The sequence below is a fragment of the Polistes dominula genome, unplaced genomic scaffold (genome assembly GCF_049000335.1).
Source record: "Polistes dominula isolate Pdom_NZ unplaced genomic scaffold, Pdom_raw_medaka contig_82, whole genome shotgun sequence".
Lineage (NCBI taxonomy): Eukaryota > Metazoa > Arthropoda > Insecta > Hymenoptera > Vespidae > Polistes > Polistes dominula.
Genome location: NW_028301046.1, coordinates 7,765,373 through 7,784,683, shown reverse-complemented (window position 1 = coordinate 7,784,683; position 19,311 = coordinate 7,765,373). Strand labels below are relative to the sequence as shown.

Below are 19,311 nucleotides of genomic sequence, written 5' to 3'. Positions count from 1 at the left end.
GCATAATTTATAGTATTTTAGGAATTTCCTTCCCTGAGGTTACTCGGCGAGTTAGGGTGCGTTTGCACTGACGAAAGGAATGGGCCAATGAACTCCGTGTAGAGGAAAGAAATTTCTGTTTATTTCTTTGATCCCGTAGGACGATATTTTATTTGTCGGCGTGGTGTGCCACGTGGTCACGTACAGAAAATAAGTTTGTACACAAGAGAGACACAAGAGCGCGAGGAAAAGAATGCGACCGGACGGTGCGATGGACGAAGCAGAAGTGAAGTGTTTCTTCCTGCGTGTGTACCGCTACGGCGATCCAGGCATCCGGAAGTGGGGAGAGCAACGGTCGCAGTGGTCACTCTTCCGCTCTGGCCAGCCAAAAGGGCGTGGTCAGGCCAATCGGATGCCCCTGTGGAACCGCGATACGAGGTGCTTGCGTAAGTTAGTGCTGTCGGCCGAGAGATGTCAGCACGTTTCCTGCGCGCGCTGCTACAGCTGCGCGCTGTTGGCCGAGAGGTGTCGACACTGCGCTGGTGCGAGACGCCACAGTATCATGCATGGCATTCCAGTGTATTCCTAATGTTTTGATTGTGGTCGATATGTCTAAACTGATGAGTTTGTTATCATTTTTATCAGCAAGGCCTCTTAACACTTCAGCGTTATTGGAGGCCCATTGTCTCAGTTGCATGCCTGCCTTGCCTGTTAGTGTGATAGGCTCGTCGCGGATTTGCTTTGCGTCGTCTAACGTATGCGCTCCCGTTAAAAAATCGTCTACATAAAAATCCTCCTTAAGAATGATGGACGTTCTTGGGAAGTGCTCTGATTCGTCGCTGGCTAACTGATATAACGTGCGCGTTGCTAGAAATGGTGCGGCTGCTGTTCCATACGTTACTGTTTTGAGGCGATGTTTTTAACGGTTCGCTCGGGGTTTGACGCCAAAGAATGTTTTGGTAAATACGATCTCGAGGGTCCATAATTATCTGGCGGTACATTTTTGCTATATCAGCCGTAAATGCGATGGCGTGTGATCGAAATCTCAATAAAATGGAGAATAGATCCTCTTGAATGTTGGGACCTACCATTAATGTATCGTTTAACGATAAACCGCTGCTTGATCTCGCAGATGCATCGAAAACTACTCTAAGTTTGGTGGTAAGACTTGATTGTTTTGTTACGGCGTGGTGTGGTAAATAATAGCCGCCTGTGTGACATGGCGAAACGACCCTCTCCATGTGACCTAATCTTTCATACTCCGTAACGAATTCTACATATTCTTTACGCGTGTCCGGTTTTTAACCTTACAACTCCTTAACGCGGTGATGTACGAACTTCCTAATTGGTTCGCATTGTCCTTGAATGGTAACCTCACTACGTATCTACCTGATTGTTCCCGACGTATATTGTTTTTATAGTGATTTTCGCAAGCTTCTTCTTCGTGAGACCTAAATTTTCCCTTTGGTGTTTGCTCAATGAGCCAAAATTTTTCTAATTGTTCGTCTAATTTAGTGCTTACAGTGTGACATTTGACAGTTTGTGGATTGCGCGTATTTACATTTGTTATCACGATCCATCCTAGTCGAGTATTTTGCAAGGCTACTGATTCATTTACTTGGAGAATGTGACCGGCGCGCCATAAAGTACAAAAGGTCGGCATACCAATAATTGCGTCTATCATTGCTGGTTGACCGAAACCGGGATCAGCTAATTGGATATTAGAAGGTATGTCTAACACACCTGATGGTATAGGTTGCGCTGGTAGGATATTAGTTAATCTTGGTAACAATAAAAATTTAAGTTCTATTGCGTACTTTTCTACACGTGATTGCATTACTGTAACAACGGCCTTGTCAACATTGGTGTTGAGTTCATTTATTCCGACTATTGGCACGGTTACACTTTGCTGAATGACACGCAATTTATTTGCAAAATCTGATGTTAGAAAGTTGGCCTCAGCACCTGAATCTAGTAGCACACGGCACTTATGGGGGTTGCCATCGCGATCTAATAACGACACTACTGCGGTTAGTAGCAATGATGGTAAAGATGTATAATTGATTCTAACACGTGAGCATAATGCAGTTAGGCTTGATTTGTCTTCGTGCAATAGTGTGTTGTGTTTTTCACCACACTTCCTACAATGTCTGGCGAAACACTTATCGATAGAATGGTTGGACCGCAAACAGTTTTTGCATAACCCCGCCGATTCGGCTATTCTGGTTCGCTCGTCGGGTTTAGCCTTTATGAATTGTTTACAAATAAAAGTATCATGGGAACCCGAACATAAGAAACATACCGTGGGGGTTCGCGGTGAGTAAATTTGCACTGCGTTCCGATATGCATTTCCTTGTGCTCCTTGCGGAATTGGATAGCGCGCGTATGATTGCGATGTATTTCGCGGATTCTCGTACCGAGGAGTCGACTTAAATGAAGTAGTTACGCGGCTCCTTCCCGTATCTCTGGAGTTCCTTGAAGGATGCAATTTAGTAAGAATTTCTCCGGTCTCAAACAAAAAATCAGCAAGCTGTTTTACGGTTGGTAACTCTCGTTTGGGACGATGTTTTTCCCAGTCATACCTTGTCTGATCGTCCATTCGCGAAACTACCGTATATATAGGAAATGCGTCGCGGAAATCCATTTTAGTTGATTTTAAAGCCTTGTAGTTCGTGATAAGGGTAATAGCAGCCTCGGTTAAAGATTCTGGCGATTGCTTATTTATCCGTGGGCATTCTTGAATTGCCTTTACGTATTTGTCAATTAGTGCGATCGGGTTGTTATAACATGAATCTAATAATTCCCAAGCTACATGATAATTTTCTGCGGTGATTGCTAAATCACGTACTCGTTTCTCTGCACTGCCCGATAGACAGGACATTAAATATGAAAGTTTTTCTGTATCGGTTAATTCTGAGTCCCTACCAACAATTGATTGAAACTTCTCGGAGAAACTTGGCCAGTCCTCGTACCGTCCATCGAAACGCGGTAACGTCATTGGTGGTAAATATCTAGATTTGTCGTTCTTCGGAGGGTTATGCGTCTCGCTTGATGGACCCGCGGAAACGATTGCTACTGGGCTATTAATCGGCGGATTGGAGTTGGGTGTCGTGGCCTGTTCGAAAGTGTGCACTATCCTTCGCGCTCTTATTATCGCATTATGAATTGACTGCCGAATATCTTCACCCTCGGTTACGTATGACTCCCAAGTTTCCTCAGACGCGAAATCTATCAACGCGGCTTGCACATTCTCAAATTCTATTAAAGCTGACTCGATCTGTTCTATTCGTGATTTTAATATGTCTATTCCTTCACTATCAGGCTCGTTCAAGTCAGTTATGAATTTTTTGAATACCGTGAATTTAGTTTTTAATGGAGCACGTTTCCGCTTAAGCTGCGATTCAGTACATTCCTTTAGAGGTCGAGACATTTTTACGATAGAAAGGCACGAATGGGAGAGATAAGAGAGGAATTTGTGACTTCAACAAATTGATGACTCGTTATAAGTATTGTGAGACTCACGTGATGATTGATGTTCTGTAGTGGTACAGTCTAACCTTGGGATGGTTGGCTTGATGCGTTGATCCCCTGCGTCGACCGACTGCACGTATTTAGAGCTGCTTGAAGTTATTCACACTCCGGTTGTCTCGATCATTCGTTGGCACGTGATTGAAGTCTTCCTTGCCTCTTGTCTCGTCCGCTTGAAAGTAACTGCTTGCAATAGGTGCCGGCAGAGTAGATCCGGCTCGAAGGACCAAAAATGTTGCGTACAGGTGCCTTGATCAGTACTATGGCAATTATTCTGTTGTAAGAAAGGGTTGGAGGAATGTGGGTTGTGAATCGCTTGTTGTAATTTAACGTTTTATTGAATTGGGGGGCGCTCTTGCGCCCCTGGTTATGTGAGTTGTTTATTATTGATGCAAATATAACGCTAATGCGTGTATACTGCTACTGGAACGACTGGAGCTGATGAGTGCGAGTATAACGCTGATGCGTATATCCGCGTCTGGAGCTGATGAATGCGAGTATAACGCTGATGCGTGTATACCGCGTCTGGAGCTGATGAGTGCGAGTATAACGCTGATGCGTATATACCGCGTCTGGAGCTGATGAATGCGAGTATAACGCTGATGCGTGTATACCGCGTCTGGAGCTGATGAGTGCGAGTATAACGCTGATGCGTATATACCGCGTCTGGAGCTGATGAGTGCGAGTATAACGCTGATGCGTATATACCGCGTCTGGAGCTGATGAGTGCGAGTATAACGCTGATGCGTATATACCGCGTCTGGAGCTGATGAATGCGAGTATAACGCTGATGCGTGTATACCGCGTCTGGAGCTGATGAGTGCGAGTATAACGCTGATGCGTATATACCGCGTCTGGAGCTGATGAGTGCGAGTATAACGCTGATGCGTATATACCGCGTCTGGAGCTGATGAGTGCGAGTATAACGCTGATGCGTATATACCGTGTCTGGAGCTGATGAGTGCGAGTATAACGATGATGCGTGTATACCGCTGCTGCCACCGCCGCTAGTGCCACCGCCGCTAGCTGCGTGTCTTCCGCTGCTTCTGCGTCTCCTCGGTCTTCTTCTTCTTCTTCTTCTACTTCTTCTTCCAGGAAATGTAGTGTGAATCGTGAGTTGTACCGAAGTGACCGCGGCTCGGATTCTTGCGCCCCTTTATACTCAGAATGGGTTTCGGACCTCCCTTCCCCAACTTGATTGACCATTAGGAATAGAGTTCCCCCACTCCGCTGTGTTCTCCAATGAAGGGCTTGTGTTTTAGTGAGACTTAGAGAAGCACAAGACTAGGTAAAGCACCTACTATGCATCGCTTTGTTGAAACGAGGCTATTCACAGAACACTTCCACAGCACACTGTAACTCATGCCTTTCGTTGCGTGCTACGCAACAGATACATTTTCATTCTAAATTATACTAAGGTAGAAACCTACTTCCCCCCCCCCCTATATATAATAATTTCCTATTCTCCATATCTTCCCTATCCCTTATTCCATTATTCCCTTATTTTTCGCTCCTTATTAGATTAAGCGTAATTTTAAGTTTTTAAACAAGTTATGCGTGCTTCCTTTTTATTGCACTTTTATGGATGCAATTCAAATAAATGTGCAATTATTTAGCGTAGAGGCTTATGAAACACTCTAGTCAAAAGACTGTGCCTAACGTCTGCTACAGGGATTCCTTTTTAAAATTCCCATTGGTGAAATTAAATAAGCGATTAGTATTTAGTTCCTAATTAAATTATTATATAAGTTGGGGGTTTTGAAAATTTTATTTCAAACTTTTGTTTATTTTTATAGTTCTGTAAAATATATTGTAATTTCTTGTGCCAAAATAAACATATTAAAAAGTCAAAAAAAGTCAAAGCGTTACGACAACGGTTCGGTGTTCCGTGCCGTTAGAAGCCCAGTCTTCAGGGTTCGAGTTTTGGCAGGTAAACTTTTATTAATATTAATGAAAAATAAAACTCTTATAAGGTTTCTAGTCATTTAAAACATTTCATTTTCAACTTATTTAAACTCTATAATGTATATTTACATATAAAAATAGAAAGAAAAAAAAATCAAATGTGCAGATCACACATGTTAGAAGTGAAACCTTCAAAAATCTAAGTTTCGAGAGAATGAGACGAATAGACAGTTTTAAGAGTAAGATAATTGTAGGATTTATTTATTATAATATTATTACTATATATAATAAATGTCACCGGTATGGTCTTTGGGTGGAATAGCTGATAAAAGAGCACTTTTCACAATTCAAGCAATAAAAACCGAATGCTAAATGCAATAGTTATAAATAATTACCAAAATGGTAGAATGTTTATCTAAGAAAATATAATTCGTCAGAAATTACGTAAAAATAAATAATCCTTTTTTTTGAAACTCAGGTATAAAATTTTTTTGTTAGTATGGTTTTCTATTTCCCGTTTTCATCTACATTCTTGCGCTATATAACAAACATTTTAGGATAAATGAAATAATGACGTTACGAAAAACATATGGAAAATACTGCTAAACTAAACGAAGGTACTGGTAAAATGCAATGAAAGATCTAATAAAGATATTCTCTAGAAATGATTTTTCAACTCTTTAGCCTACCACACTTCGAGACCCTTATTATTTATAACATACTGTTGGAATATGTAACTCGGATTCAAGAACGAAAATCAATCTCTTTGGTTCTCTTCTTTCTGGTCTAAGAGCGCCATAGTTTTCTATTAACACGTTTAAACTTGCATGGTGTGGAGATCGGCTGACGTTATGGATGCCGCCGATGGACTGACCTGACCATATGCCTATTGTGTGTAAGCGTTCGTTCCTTTTTTAGTCTATAAGAAACAGCCCTTCGATAAAGACGTGCCATTCCTTGTGCACTTAAATATTAAAGTTTTCTGGTTATATAGTTATATTTTGTGTTAATATTCATTTAGAAGAACCCAATAATCCTACAGGTTATGGGCCCAGATTACGCATAAAGCCCACCTGCGTGCTGTGTGAAAAAATTTATTTCTTTTGTGCGTGAATAAATTGTGCTTTGTACAACGGATTAGAAAATCTCGAGAATCTCGAGAATCTAGAAAAGATCGAGAATCTTCGGCTAGTTATCACAAAGGGTTTGGAATCAAAGTAAGTCTCATACTAGGCTTCGAACAGACTTATAAACTCAATTTCTAAAGTTAACTAGAGTACGGTATACTCGAGAAAAAAAAGTAAAAAAAAATAATAGTTATTCCTTTTTCTTTCTCTCGCTTCTTTGTAATCGCTTCGTCCTAGCATAAAGAACGATCATACTTTCGGCGGCTCCACCGCTTCGCCGCACCCCTTGTTTAAACATTCGACTAGAAGACGAAGAAATCGTGACGTTGTATCCCCTCCATCGGTTTGCAGCTAGCGTTAAGCATACATCCCCTCTCTCGATCTATAACCTAAGGGCCGTATCGCGTGATTGAGGACCCAACGCACGGTGATAAAATCATAGAAAGTAATGGAAAACTTGAAATTGAAAAGAAATATAAAACCGTTTGATGGTGAGAAGTATAGTGTTTGGAAGTTTAGAATTCGTGCATTACTCTGTGAACTAAATGCGCTTCAAGTAATTGACAACAAAGTACCAGAACCAATTACAGATGAATGGATGAAAGCAGAAAATACTGCGAAGAGTATCATCATTGAGTATCTCTCAGACTCATTTATCGGTTTTGCTAAAGCAGATAGCACTGCTGCACAAATATTTAAAAGTTTAGACGATATTTATGAACGTAAAAGCATAGCTACTGAAATGTCACTACGCAAGAGATTACTTGGATTAAAATTACAAGGTGATCCACCTTTGACAAGGCATTTCATGATTTTCGACGAATTAGTTTCCGACCTAGCTGCTGCCGGTGCCAAACTTGAAGAGAGTGACAAAATAGCTCACTTATTATTAACGTTGCCAAATACATATAGTAGCATAATAACAGCGATCGAAACTTTGTCTGATGAATATATGACATTAGCTTTTGTAAAAACAAGGCTCTTAGACCACGAGATAAAATTAAAAAATGAGAGTAGTGATACAAGTGCAAAAGTTTTGCAAGTAGCCTGTCAAGAAAAATCAACTAGTAACAGCAATAATAATAAAGTGACTATCTATAGAAATTCTCAAAAGTCGAAACAATTCAAGAAAGGAGGACTGCACAAGAAAGGCTTCAAGCGCAATAATAATTCCAGACAATAAAGCAGAAACTGTCATTTTTGCGGTAGAAAAAAATCATGTCATCAAAGATTGTATTTTCCGTAAGAGGAGAGAAAAATTTTTGGAGGAAGAGAAGAAAAAGAAGTCTGCTCAAATGACACAAGAAACTCAATCATCAACGTCATACTCAAACACATCGAGTTTTGCATTCATGGCAGGAAATTATCAAGAGGAAGGATTAAGCAATAATATAAATTTTCTACTGGACTCTGGAGCATCTGATCATCTGATCAACAACGACGACTTATTCAATAGTTTTATCGAATTGGATCCGCCGGTAAAAATTGCTGTAGCAAAGGACGGCGTCTACATAACTGCATCGAAAAAGGGAGTCGTTAACGTAACAAGCAACTTGGGTATCAAAGGAATTCTCGAAGACGTTCTATACTGCCCAGAAGTTCCTCACAACTTGCTGTCTGTGAGAAAGATGCAACAAGCCGGGATGAGTATCCTTTTTAATGACAAAGGCGTTGAGGTAATAAAAAAATGTTAAGCCGTAATGAAAGGTAAGCCATTGAATAATTTAATTGCAATTGACTTCAGTGTTGATTTAAGTAAAGTAAGCTCTAGTTTGAAAGCTTATAGTGCCATACAAAATAATTATGAATTGTGGCATCAACGCTTAGGTCATATTGGCAAAAGTAAATTTTTAGAATTGAAGAATAAACAAATGGTCTATGATATAAGTGAAATAAATAACGTAACGCCTAATAACAACTTGTGTGAAGCTTGTGTATATGGCAAACAAGCGCGTTTACGTTTTAATAAGGCAAAAGATAAAAGTAATGTAAAAAGACCATTGTTTATTGTTCATTTTGATGTATGCGGTCCAATCACTCCTCCTACAATAAATAATAAAAATTATTTTGTTTTATTTATTGATGGGTTCACTCATTATTGCGTCACGTACCTGATTAGTTATAAATCAGATGTATTTTCGGTTTTCAAAGATTTTATTTTAAAAAGCGAGGCTCATTTTAATTTTAAAATAGTTAATTTTTATTCTGACAATGGAAGGGAATATTTATCAAGTGAGATGAAAGATTTTTGTGTACAAAAAGGCATAACTTTTCATTTAACTGTTCCACGAACCCCTCAATTAAATGGTGTATCTGAACGCATGGTTAGAACCGTCACTGAAAAAGCCCGCGCAATGCTAAGCGGTGCTAGGTTAAACAAAGCATTTTGGGGTGAAGCAGTTTTAACTGCTACTTATTTAATTAATATAATCCCAACAAAAGCTTTGAAGCAAAAGAAAACACCATACGAACTTTGGCATGGCAAAAAGCCTCAATTAAAATATTTGAAAGTTTTTGGTAGTACGGTGTATATACATGACAAAGTTCGAAAAAGAAAGTTTGATAACAAATCATTCAAAGGAATATTGGTTGGTTATGAGCCAAACGGTTATAAAGTGTGGGACGTGGAAAATGAAAAGTTTATAGTGGCAAGAGATGTCATTGTTGACGAAACAAATTATCTGGAATCAAGGCCGGAAATGAGACTAAACGGAATAAATACTGAAAATTCAGGAACGGATAAATCCGGTATATTTAGTAATATTATAAAAACCGTAAAGTCTCATAAATCTGATAGTAATAAATCAGATATAACACTAACATATAATTCTGATGATTCTGAATCAGAAATGTCTGAGTCAACTCAGGTAGAAAAATCTAGTAAAGCAATTGAACTAGATAAAATGCCTTTAAATAATGATAAATCTGTGATTGAAACAGATGTACACAATAATCAGAATCACAATAATAAGAGTGAAAAACAAATTGAGCCCGAACCCAGAAGGAGTGATAGGATAAAACGCAAGCCTCATGTTTCATATGAGGAAATTAATATAAGCAATGATTATTTATTGTGTGCTACATCTATCGTATGCCAAATTCCTAATTCAGTAAATGAAATAAAACATAGGCACGATAGAGAAAAATGGGAACAGGCTATGAATGATGAATTAACTTCTCTTATGGTGAATAAAACATGGGATTTAGTTACAAAGCCTGAAAATAAAAATATTGTCGATTGCAAATGGGTATTTGCAATAAAGAACGATGAATTTGGAAATCCTGCTAAATATAAAGCTCGCCTAGTTGCTCGCGGTTTTAGTCAACAATATTTAATTGATTACAATGAAACTTTTGCTCCTGTAGCAAGGATTTCAAGTTTCAGATTTATAATTGCATTTGCTAATCAGCATAATCTATTAATTCATCAAATGGATGTAAAAACTGCATTTTTGAACGGTACTTTGAAAGAGGAAATTTATATGAAAGTTCCTGAAGGTGTAAAATGCAATTCTAATCAAGTTTGTAAATTAAACAAAGCTCTTTATGGATTAAAACAAGCCGCGAGGTGTTGGTTTGAAACGTTTGAAAAAGCTTTAGTAGAAAAAGGATTTCGAAATTCATTAGTTGATCGATGTATTTACATATTAGACAGAGGTGATGTCTCGGAAAATATTTATGTTGTACTGTATGTTGATGATTTAGTAATAGCTACGGCTAATAATGACACAATGCATAAATTTAAAAATTATTTGAAGCATAAATTCTATATGACAGATTTGAAAGATATAAAACTCTTTCTTGGAATAAAAATAGAAAGAAATGAAAACCAAATAAGTTTAGATCAAAGTGCATACATTAAAACAGTGTTGACTAAGTTCAATATGTATAATTGTAATCCAGTTAATACTCCTCTTCCGAGTAAATTAAACTATGAATTATTAGATTCAGATGAAAATTATGATGCCCCTTGTAGAAATTTTATTGGTTGTTTAATGTATCTAATGGTATGCACAAGACCTGATTTAAGTACAACAATAAATATTTTGAGTAGATACTCCAATAAAAAACACAAAGAACTTTGGCAATGTTTGAAAAGAGTCCTTCGGTATTTAAAAGGCTCAATGGATTTAAAATTAACTTATAAGCGAGGTGCTTATGATGAAATCTTATGTGGCTATGTTGATTCAGATTGGAGCGGAGATCACGGAACTGATAGAAAAAATACTACTGGTTTCTTATTTTAATTATTTGAACGATGCACGATATGTTGGAATACAAAAAGGCAAGCATCGGTCGCAAGTGCCTCAACTCATGCGGAATATATGGCTCTTTATGAAGCTGTGAAAGAGGCTCTTTGGTTAAAGTCATTAGCAAATAGTATTAATATAAATATTGATAAACCTATTATTATATATGAGGATAATACCGGTTGCATAAGTATTGCCAGCAATCCAACAAGCCACAAAAGATCTAAGCACATTGATATAAAATATCATTTTTTGAGAGAACAGATTGAAAATAATGTGATTAAACTTATTCATGTTCCAACAGGTATTCAATTGGCAGACATACTGACAAAACCTCTGCCAGCTGCAAAATTCCTGGAACTAAGAAAAGGGATAGGTCTTAAATGAGAACAACCTGCAGAAACAATTTATACAATAAACTATAACAATAATTATGTATTTTTATGATTTTGGTATGGTCTGATAAGGTTTTGGTTGGGTTTTCCTTATCCTTGCAGTGAATGCTGGACCATTTGTATTTTCCCAACAATACAAGGAATAGCCGTCTGTGTAATAGTAATAGTAATTTGTTATCAAGCTTGTATCATGTAAGTTTTCATTCAAAAGTTTTACTTTAAAGAGGATTAATTTTCGAGGGGGCGTGTTGGAATATGTAACTCGGATTCAAGAACGAAAATCAATCTCTTTGGTTCTCTTCTTTCTGGTCTAAGAGGGCCATAGTTTTCTATTAACACGTTTAAACTTGCATGGTGTGGAGATCGGCTGACGTTATGGATGCCGCCGATGGACTGACCTGACCATATGCCTATTGTGTGTAAGCGTTCGTTCCTTTTTTAGTCTATAAGAAACAGCCCTTCGATAAAGACGTGCCATTCTTTGTGCACTTAAATATTTAAGTTTTCTGGTTATAAAGTTATATTTTGTGTTAATATTCATTTAGAAGAACCCAATACTCCTACACATACCTCGTCCTTATTTTTTGGACCACAAACTTATCTTTCTAAATACTCTTGTCTAAATAAAGATCTGAACAACGAAAAATCTAAAAAATGCATTGAATCGTATCGCTCTCTCAACTTATCGAACTGTACACACTACGAGTCTTAAATTTCAGCTCCGTGGTAAGATCCACCGATTCACACTGGGCGTTTAACATCTTAAAAATGTTTTTATTTTATTGAAAAATTAGTATAAGTTTCTTAAATATGCAAACATCACAATTTATAATATAATTTTCATATATGCATGGGTCAGTACATTTATTTGGATATTTTTTATAAAAACATAAAAATCAGACATATTTTGTCTTTATGAATCAAATATATTTTATACAGAAGCAAAATAAACATGTGACAGTAACTTACTTGCTTTTGAATGGAATTTGTCAACTGCTCCTCATTTATTCAACAGTATTCTCTAATTCTTTTTCTCTGATGTATCTGGTAATCTTTTTTTTTTTTAATATTTCAGACAATACAATTATTATATATTCTATGTATTTCATAATTATTGATTATAATATTTGCGAAATAAAGAATTTAATACTAATTTTTCAATAAAATAGAAACATTTTTAAATAGAAAAGATATGACACGTTGTAAAAAAAAACTATCGGCATGAATTTTATCGCATCGATAATAAAGATAATAAATGTAGTTCGAATTTCAACAGACCTTCCCTGTTTTTTATATTTCTTTTCTCATGAAAAGAAACCGAACTTGGGGTGTAGGAAGCTGACAAAAACTAATATTTTCAAAATTCTATCTATCAAGATGGAATGCTGAATGCGATAGCCATAGATAGAGACGAAAATTGTAGAATATTTGTCGATAGAAATATATGTCGTCCTCTAATCCAAGTAAATATAATATATTTTTTTTTTTGAAACTCTGGTAGATGAATTTTTTTTTTTTTAATTTTTCACACTTTTTGTGAATGTGAGATATCTTTATTGTGGGTTAACACACACAAGTATTTCTTTTTGTGTTGCAACTAATACCTGAAAATGCTGAAAAGAAGGAAACAATTGTGGTAGTATCTTTTTCGTTTCATCTGGTTTTGAATTACAACGATATTAAAATCTATTTATCATTTCCGTTGTTTTATTTTATAATATTAAAAATTAAAAAAAAAATTTTTTTTCTATATTTTTTTTTCCATATTTGTAAAATAAGGTATATTATTTTATTCTTATAAGAAATATAAAGTAAATAAGGTTTATTTGTTTTTGTAACGTATCTAGTTTCTTGTATTTAAAAACTTTCTAAATACGCAAACATTATATTTAAAAAACATGTCTTTGGATATTTATAAGAAAAATATTCTAAAATGTTGTCTAATTTTTTTTTCTCTGATATATCCGATAATCAAAGAGGCGCGTCGATCGCTTGAAGGGAAAACAGCGTGCGTGGGTGTAGTGTGAGAAAATATAGTTTGAATAAGTGTAAAGGTGATTAATAGAGGGAAAAAATAGAGGAAAGTGAGGTGGAAAAAAAGCTTAGTGGAAAGAGATAATAGAAGTGGAAATTGGTTAGAAGTAGAGGTGAAAAAGGAGTGAAGTATAAAAGGTAGTTGAGGTTAGAGTGAATATAGAAAAGAAGAGCGTATGAAGATAGAAGCGCCAAAAAACGACAACGGGAGGGAGAGTGGTTTGTGGGAAAGTGAGATAGAACGGTCGGTAAAGAAGGGTTCTGATGGGAGCGCAGGAGAGGTAGGTGTGGAAAAGGAAGAAAAGAAGAAGGACAGAGGGAGACCGAACAGGGCGCTGACCTGGTCTAGGCACAGATCAGAGAGTACAGGAGACATAAGAGAGATGATATCGAGAAAGAGATAGTTGAATTCGCCGGAGGAGAGGGAGAAGGTGACAAAAAAAAGTACAGGGCAAATGGAAGGTGGGGGGTCAGTAATGGGGGGGTCACAGGAAATATATGCGAAGAAGTGGCGAGGGAGATTGAAAGGAAGGGAAAGGAGTGGGAGAGAAGAAGTCAAGAGTTACAAGTAAGACTAGAGGAAAAATTACAGGATTGGAGCAATAAATTACAGGAATGGGAGAACAATACAAAAGAAGGAAACAAGGGGGTTGTGGGAGGCAGTAGTGAGTTAAGAATGGAAGCAGGAAAACAAACGGAGGTAGAGAAATAAGTAAAAGAGGAAGAAAGAAGATGTGAAAAGTGGGAGGCGGAGGAAAGAAAAAGATGTGTAATAGTAAGGGGGTTAAAAAGAGATAGAAAAGGTTTGGAGAAAGAGATGAAGGCCTTTTTTAAGCGAAAATTGGACACAGAGGTGAAGGTAGAGGAAGCGAATCTGATAGGGTATGAAAGGAAAATTATAAGAGTGAAACTGAGCAAGAGAGAAGAAAAGGAGAGTATTATGCAAAATAAGAAGAAGTTAGGAGATGAACCGGTATATATTGAGCATGACAGATCAAGGGAGGAGAGAATGGTTCAAAGAGAGATAGTGAACCAGGCGAGGGAATTAAGAAAGCAAGGAAAGAAGGTAATAATACGTTATAGGAAATTGGAAATAGACGAAATGTGGTATAGATGGAGTGATAGAGAAAAGAAGCTAGTGTAGGAGAAACAGAATTTTTATATGACAGAGGAGAACAGGAACTAGGTGGAAGGGAGAGAAAGAAGAGAAACAAGAAGAGGCAAGAAGGAGGAGGGAAAAACAGAAGGGAAAAAGTATAGAGACAAAGGGAGGGAGAAGGGTGAGAATAATGGCATAGAATGTAGCAGGGATAAGGAACAAGGAGAAGGACTTTTGGGAATATTTGGAGAAATTTCATATATTGGGACTGCAGGAGACGTGGTTAGACAGGAAGGGGTGGGAGAAGACGAAGGATTCATTTCCAAGGAATTACAACTGGATAGTGCAAGAGGCGAGGAAGGATAAAATGAAGGGTAGATACAGGGGTGGAATGATTGCTGGAGTAAGAAATGATTTAGAGATTGTGAAGGCAGAGGCAGGTAAGGAGGGAATGATACAGCTTGAGATAAGGATGGCGGAAGAAGAAATTTGGCACATAATAATTGTATACAACAGAGGGGGAGAGAGGGAAAAGCTGAGAGAAGTGGAGGAATGCATAGAAAGGAAGGAAGGAAAGAGGTTGCTAATAGTGTGTGATTTCAACGCAAGGATTTCGGATAAAGGAGGAACATGCTGGATGGGGGAAGAGGAGAAAAGAAAATCAAAGGACAGGGTGATAAACGCACAGGGGTATGAATTGCTGAAGATGATAGCGGAGAACAGTCTGGGGATACTGAACGGAAGTAAGAAAAATGATGAAAAGGGAGAATGGACTTTTGTAAGCAAAATAGGAAGCAGCGTCATAGATTAGGCGATAACGGATGAAGAAACATGGTATGAGATAGAAGAAATGCAAATAGGAGAGAGAACAGAATCGGATCACATGCCGATAGAAATAAGGATAAGGGAAAAAATAGCGGATAGTCTAGAGGAAGGAAAGAAAAAGGAGAGGATCGAAATAGAAGACTGGTCAGAGGAGGGAATAAGGAAGTTTAGAGAAAAGCTAAAAGGTGTAAAGTTTGGTAAAGAAGGAGTGCAGGAAGAGTTAGTAGAATTGATAGAGAAAATAAAGAGTGCAGTAACAAAAAAGAGAATAGAATCAGGTAGATGGGGAAAGGAAAGGAAAAAATCGTGGGATAGAGAATGTAGAGAAAGTAAAACGAGCCTGAATAGAAAACTGAGAGGATTTAAGGAGGGAAAAGTTGAAAGGATAGAATATGTTGAAGAAAGGAAAAGACACAAGAGAAAATGCAAAGAGAAGGAGGAGGCATATAGGCAAACAGAAATTAGGAAGGTTATGGAAATAAAGGATGAGAGGGAGATTTGGGGATACATCAGAAGAGAAAGAGGTAAAAGAAAAAGGATAGAAGAGAATATAACAATGGAGGAATGGAAACAACACTTTATGAAGCAATATGAGGGGACGGGTGAGAGGAAACGACAGGAGAGAGGGATAGAGATAGAAGGAGAAGATACGAGAGAAATAGAAATAGGAGAAGTGGAACAAGCAATAAGGAAACTGAAGAAAAAGAAAAGTCCGGGTGTAGATGGGATAAGAAACGAGGTGTGGATATATGCGAGTAGGGAGGTTAGGGAGAAATTAAGAAAAATCATAAATTATATATGGAAAGGTAAAGGGTGGCCAGAAGAATGGAAAGAAGGAATAGTATGTCCAATTTTCAAGAAGGGAGATAGAAAAGAAGTAGGTAACTATAGAGGAGTGACATTGATGTGTACAGCATACAAGATATATGCAGCGATAGTGGAAAAGAGATTAAGGGAGGATGCAGAAAGGTTAAAATTAATTCCAGAAACACAATCAGGATTTAGAAAAGGTAGAGGGGGAATAGATAATATATATATTTTGAAGACGGCAGTAGAAAAGGCAATAAACAAAGAGAAAGGAAAGCTTTTCGTAATGTTTGTAGATTTGAAGGCAGCCTTTGATAGGGTAAATAGGGAGAAATTGATGGACTATTTGGAGAAAAAGATGGTGGGTAAAGATATAATTTACAACGTAGGAAAGATATATGAAGAAACGAAGAGCAGGGTAAGAGTAGGGAAGAAGATAACAGAGGAGTTTTGGACGGAGAAAGGGGTGAGGCAGGGGTGTCCATTGAGCCCACTCTTGTTTATTATATTTATTGCGGACATAGAGGAATATTTGCGGAGAAGACAGGAGGGAGGAATAACGATAGGAGGGAAGAGAATATACACCTTGGCGTACGCAGATGATCTGGCGATAATAGCGGAGACGGAGGGGGAACTAGAAAAAATGATGAAAAGCGTGGGGAGATATTGCAAGAGGAAGGATCTGGAAGTAAATACGGAAAAAACGAAAGTGATGATGTTCAGTAAGGGAAGGAGCAGAAAGAAAAGAGTTCTATAATGGGAAAGAAATAGAGGAGGTAAGGGAGTTCAAGTATTTAGGATACACGTTTAGGTACAATAACAAGGAAGAGTCGCATATTCAGGATGTAAGAAGGAGAGCAGCAGCAGCTATGGTACAAGTATGGAGCATTGGAGAGAGGAAATTTGGTGGAGACTTTAGGAGAAGAATGATAATGTTCAATGCGATGGTAAAGAGTATATTCATGTATGCAGTGGTAATTTGGGGGATAGAGGGGAGGAAGGAGTTGGAAAGAATACACGAGAGGTACTTAAGGAATATACTAGGACTGGATTTAAGTGTACCGGGATATTTGATAAGGGAGGAAACGAAGGTGGAAAAAATAGCAGTGGAAGCAGGAGTAAGGGTAATTAAGTATGAAGAAAAGATTAAGAGGGCAGAAAATGAACTTCTGAGACATTGCAGGAGAGAGATGGATAGGGAGAAGTGGGAGGAAACGAGAATGGTTAGATTGAGGAAAAAAATGTATGAAAGAGCGGGACTAAACAGGTAGGAAGCAGAGGCAAGAGATGATAATGGACAGAATGTGGCAGAGATATGGAGAAATAAAGTGGTAGAAGAGGAAAGAAAGGAAAGGGATAAAAGGATAGAAGAATCAAAGTACAACAGGGAATATGGAAGATGGAGAACAGAAGGGATTCCAAAATATCTGCAAGAAAAAAGTAAAGGGAAAAAAATGAAAATGATGGCAAGATTCAGATTAGGGAATGAATGGAGGGCAAGCAGATACTGGATAAAAGAGGATGAGAAGGTTACGTGCAGATTGTGTGGGATAGAGAAAGAGACAGGAATGCATGTGATGAGGGAATGTAACTATTCGGAAACGGAAGAGAGGATAGAAGTGTTGATGGGAGAGGAGAGAAAGGGAATGGAATGGATGAAGGAATTATGTAGGAGGAGAGAGCGGTGTTAAGAGGATGTGGTAGTAAAAAGAAGTTAATAAAGGTGTACTTGTGTATAGGTGTAATTGTAAAAATGTATATTTGTAAAGAGGTATTATTTTAAAACGGGTCGACGCACCCCATGTATCCCGAAAGGGAATCATTATTTTAAATAAATAAAATAAATATCTGATAATCATTTCATTTTTTTGTAAAATATTGCAGACAATACAATTATTATATTCTATATATTTCATATTTTTGCGAAATAAATAATAATGTTATATTAAACTTTTATAAGATAGAAATATTTTTAAATAGAAAAGAAATGACACGTTTAGTAAAATAAAAACAGACCAAGCACCTACTTTCTTTATTTCGACCTCGGTTCGCTTGGACCTTATACTTTTGTCGCATACTTACGTGCTTATCTCTTTTTATTCCTTCTACCCTTCTATCGCTCCTACCTACAAACATTTGGAGTATCGAAAGAATACGTGTCCACGCTTTGTAGTATGCAGTCGCACACAAGCACACACATATATAACCAGGAGCGATAACTACGAAGCATAGCATAAAGAGGAGACCGAGAATAGGAAAATCTGTATAGCTATATTCCGTCTCATTCCCTCGCAGTCTAAGACCTATGTTTGTTCTCTTTTCTCTCATTATTTAGTATGGCAACCGTTTCATAGCTTCGTTACATAGCTCCGTTTCCGTTTATTTACTTTTCAGATCACTCCCATTCTAAAGAAGTTTTCACTTTAACAAAGAAACTTTATTTACTTAATATTTACAATAAAAATAAAATAATATAACTTATTTAACAAATATAGAAAAAAAAATTTAGAAAATAAATTTAAAAAAAATTTTTTAATATTATGAAATAAAACAACGAAAATAGAAATAGATTTTAAAATCGTTGTAGTTCAAAACCAAATGAAACGATAAAGATACCAATACAATTAATCCCTTCTTTAACAACATCTACAGTTATTAGTTGCAACACAAAAAGAAATACTTGAGTATGCTAACCCATGATAAAGATATCTCACATTCGCAGAAAGTGTGAAAAGTGTAAGAGAAAAAAAATTCATCTACCTGAGTTTCAAAAAAATATGTATTATATTTACTTGGATAAGGACGACGTATCTTTCTGTCGACAAATATTCTACAATTTTCGTCTCTATCTATGGCTATCGCATTTAGCATTCCATCTTGATGGATAGAATTTTGAAAATATAAGTTTTGTCAGCTACCTACACCCAAAGGTCGGTTCCTTATCATGAGAAAAGAAATATAAAAAACAGGGAAGGTCTGTTGAAATTCGATCTACATTTATTATCTTTATTATTGATGCGATAATATTCATGCCTATAGTTTTTTTTTACAACATGTCATATCATTTCTATTTAAAAATGTTTCTATTTTATTGAAAAATTAGTATTAAATTCTTTATTTCGCAAATATTGCGAATTATATTATCATATTATAATATGAAATATATCAAAAAAAAAAATATATCCAAAATGTACTGACCAATGCATATATGAAAATTATATTATAAATTATGATATTTGCGTATTTAAGAAACTTATACTAATTTTTCAATAAAATAAAAACATTTTTAAGATGTTGAACTCCCAGCGTGAATCGGTGGAGCTTACCACGGGGCCTAAATTTGAGACTCGTAGTGTACACAG

General features: G+C 36.9%; 1 protein-coding gene across 1 annotated transcript; it reads right to left on the bottom strand.

Moving 5' to 3' along the window:
* Positions 1–776: 776 nt before the first annotated feature.
* LOC149031687 (uncharacterized) lies at positions 777–3,409 on the bottom strand. The gene is made up of 2 exons (XM_089175255.1): positions 1,291–3,409; positions 777–1,189 (listed from the first exon to the last, which is right to left on the bottom strand). Exons 1-2 carry the CDS (start codon positions 3,407–3,409, stop codon positions 777–779), a joined length of 2,532 nt encoding a protein of 843 aa, XP_089031381.1.
* Positions 3,410–19,311: the final 15,902 nt, after the last annotated feature.

Excerpts from the sequence above, each read along its gene's own strand:
- LOC149031687 (XM_089175255.1), bottom strand. The coding sequence starts at position 3,409 with ATGTCTCGACCTCTAAAGGAATGTACTGAATCGCAGCTTAAGCGGAAA. Across the intron at positions 1,190-1,290 it reads CATCACCGCGTTAAGGAGTT|GCGGCTATTATTTACCACAC; the intron begins GTAAGGTTAAAA and ends CATGTCACACAG.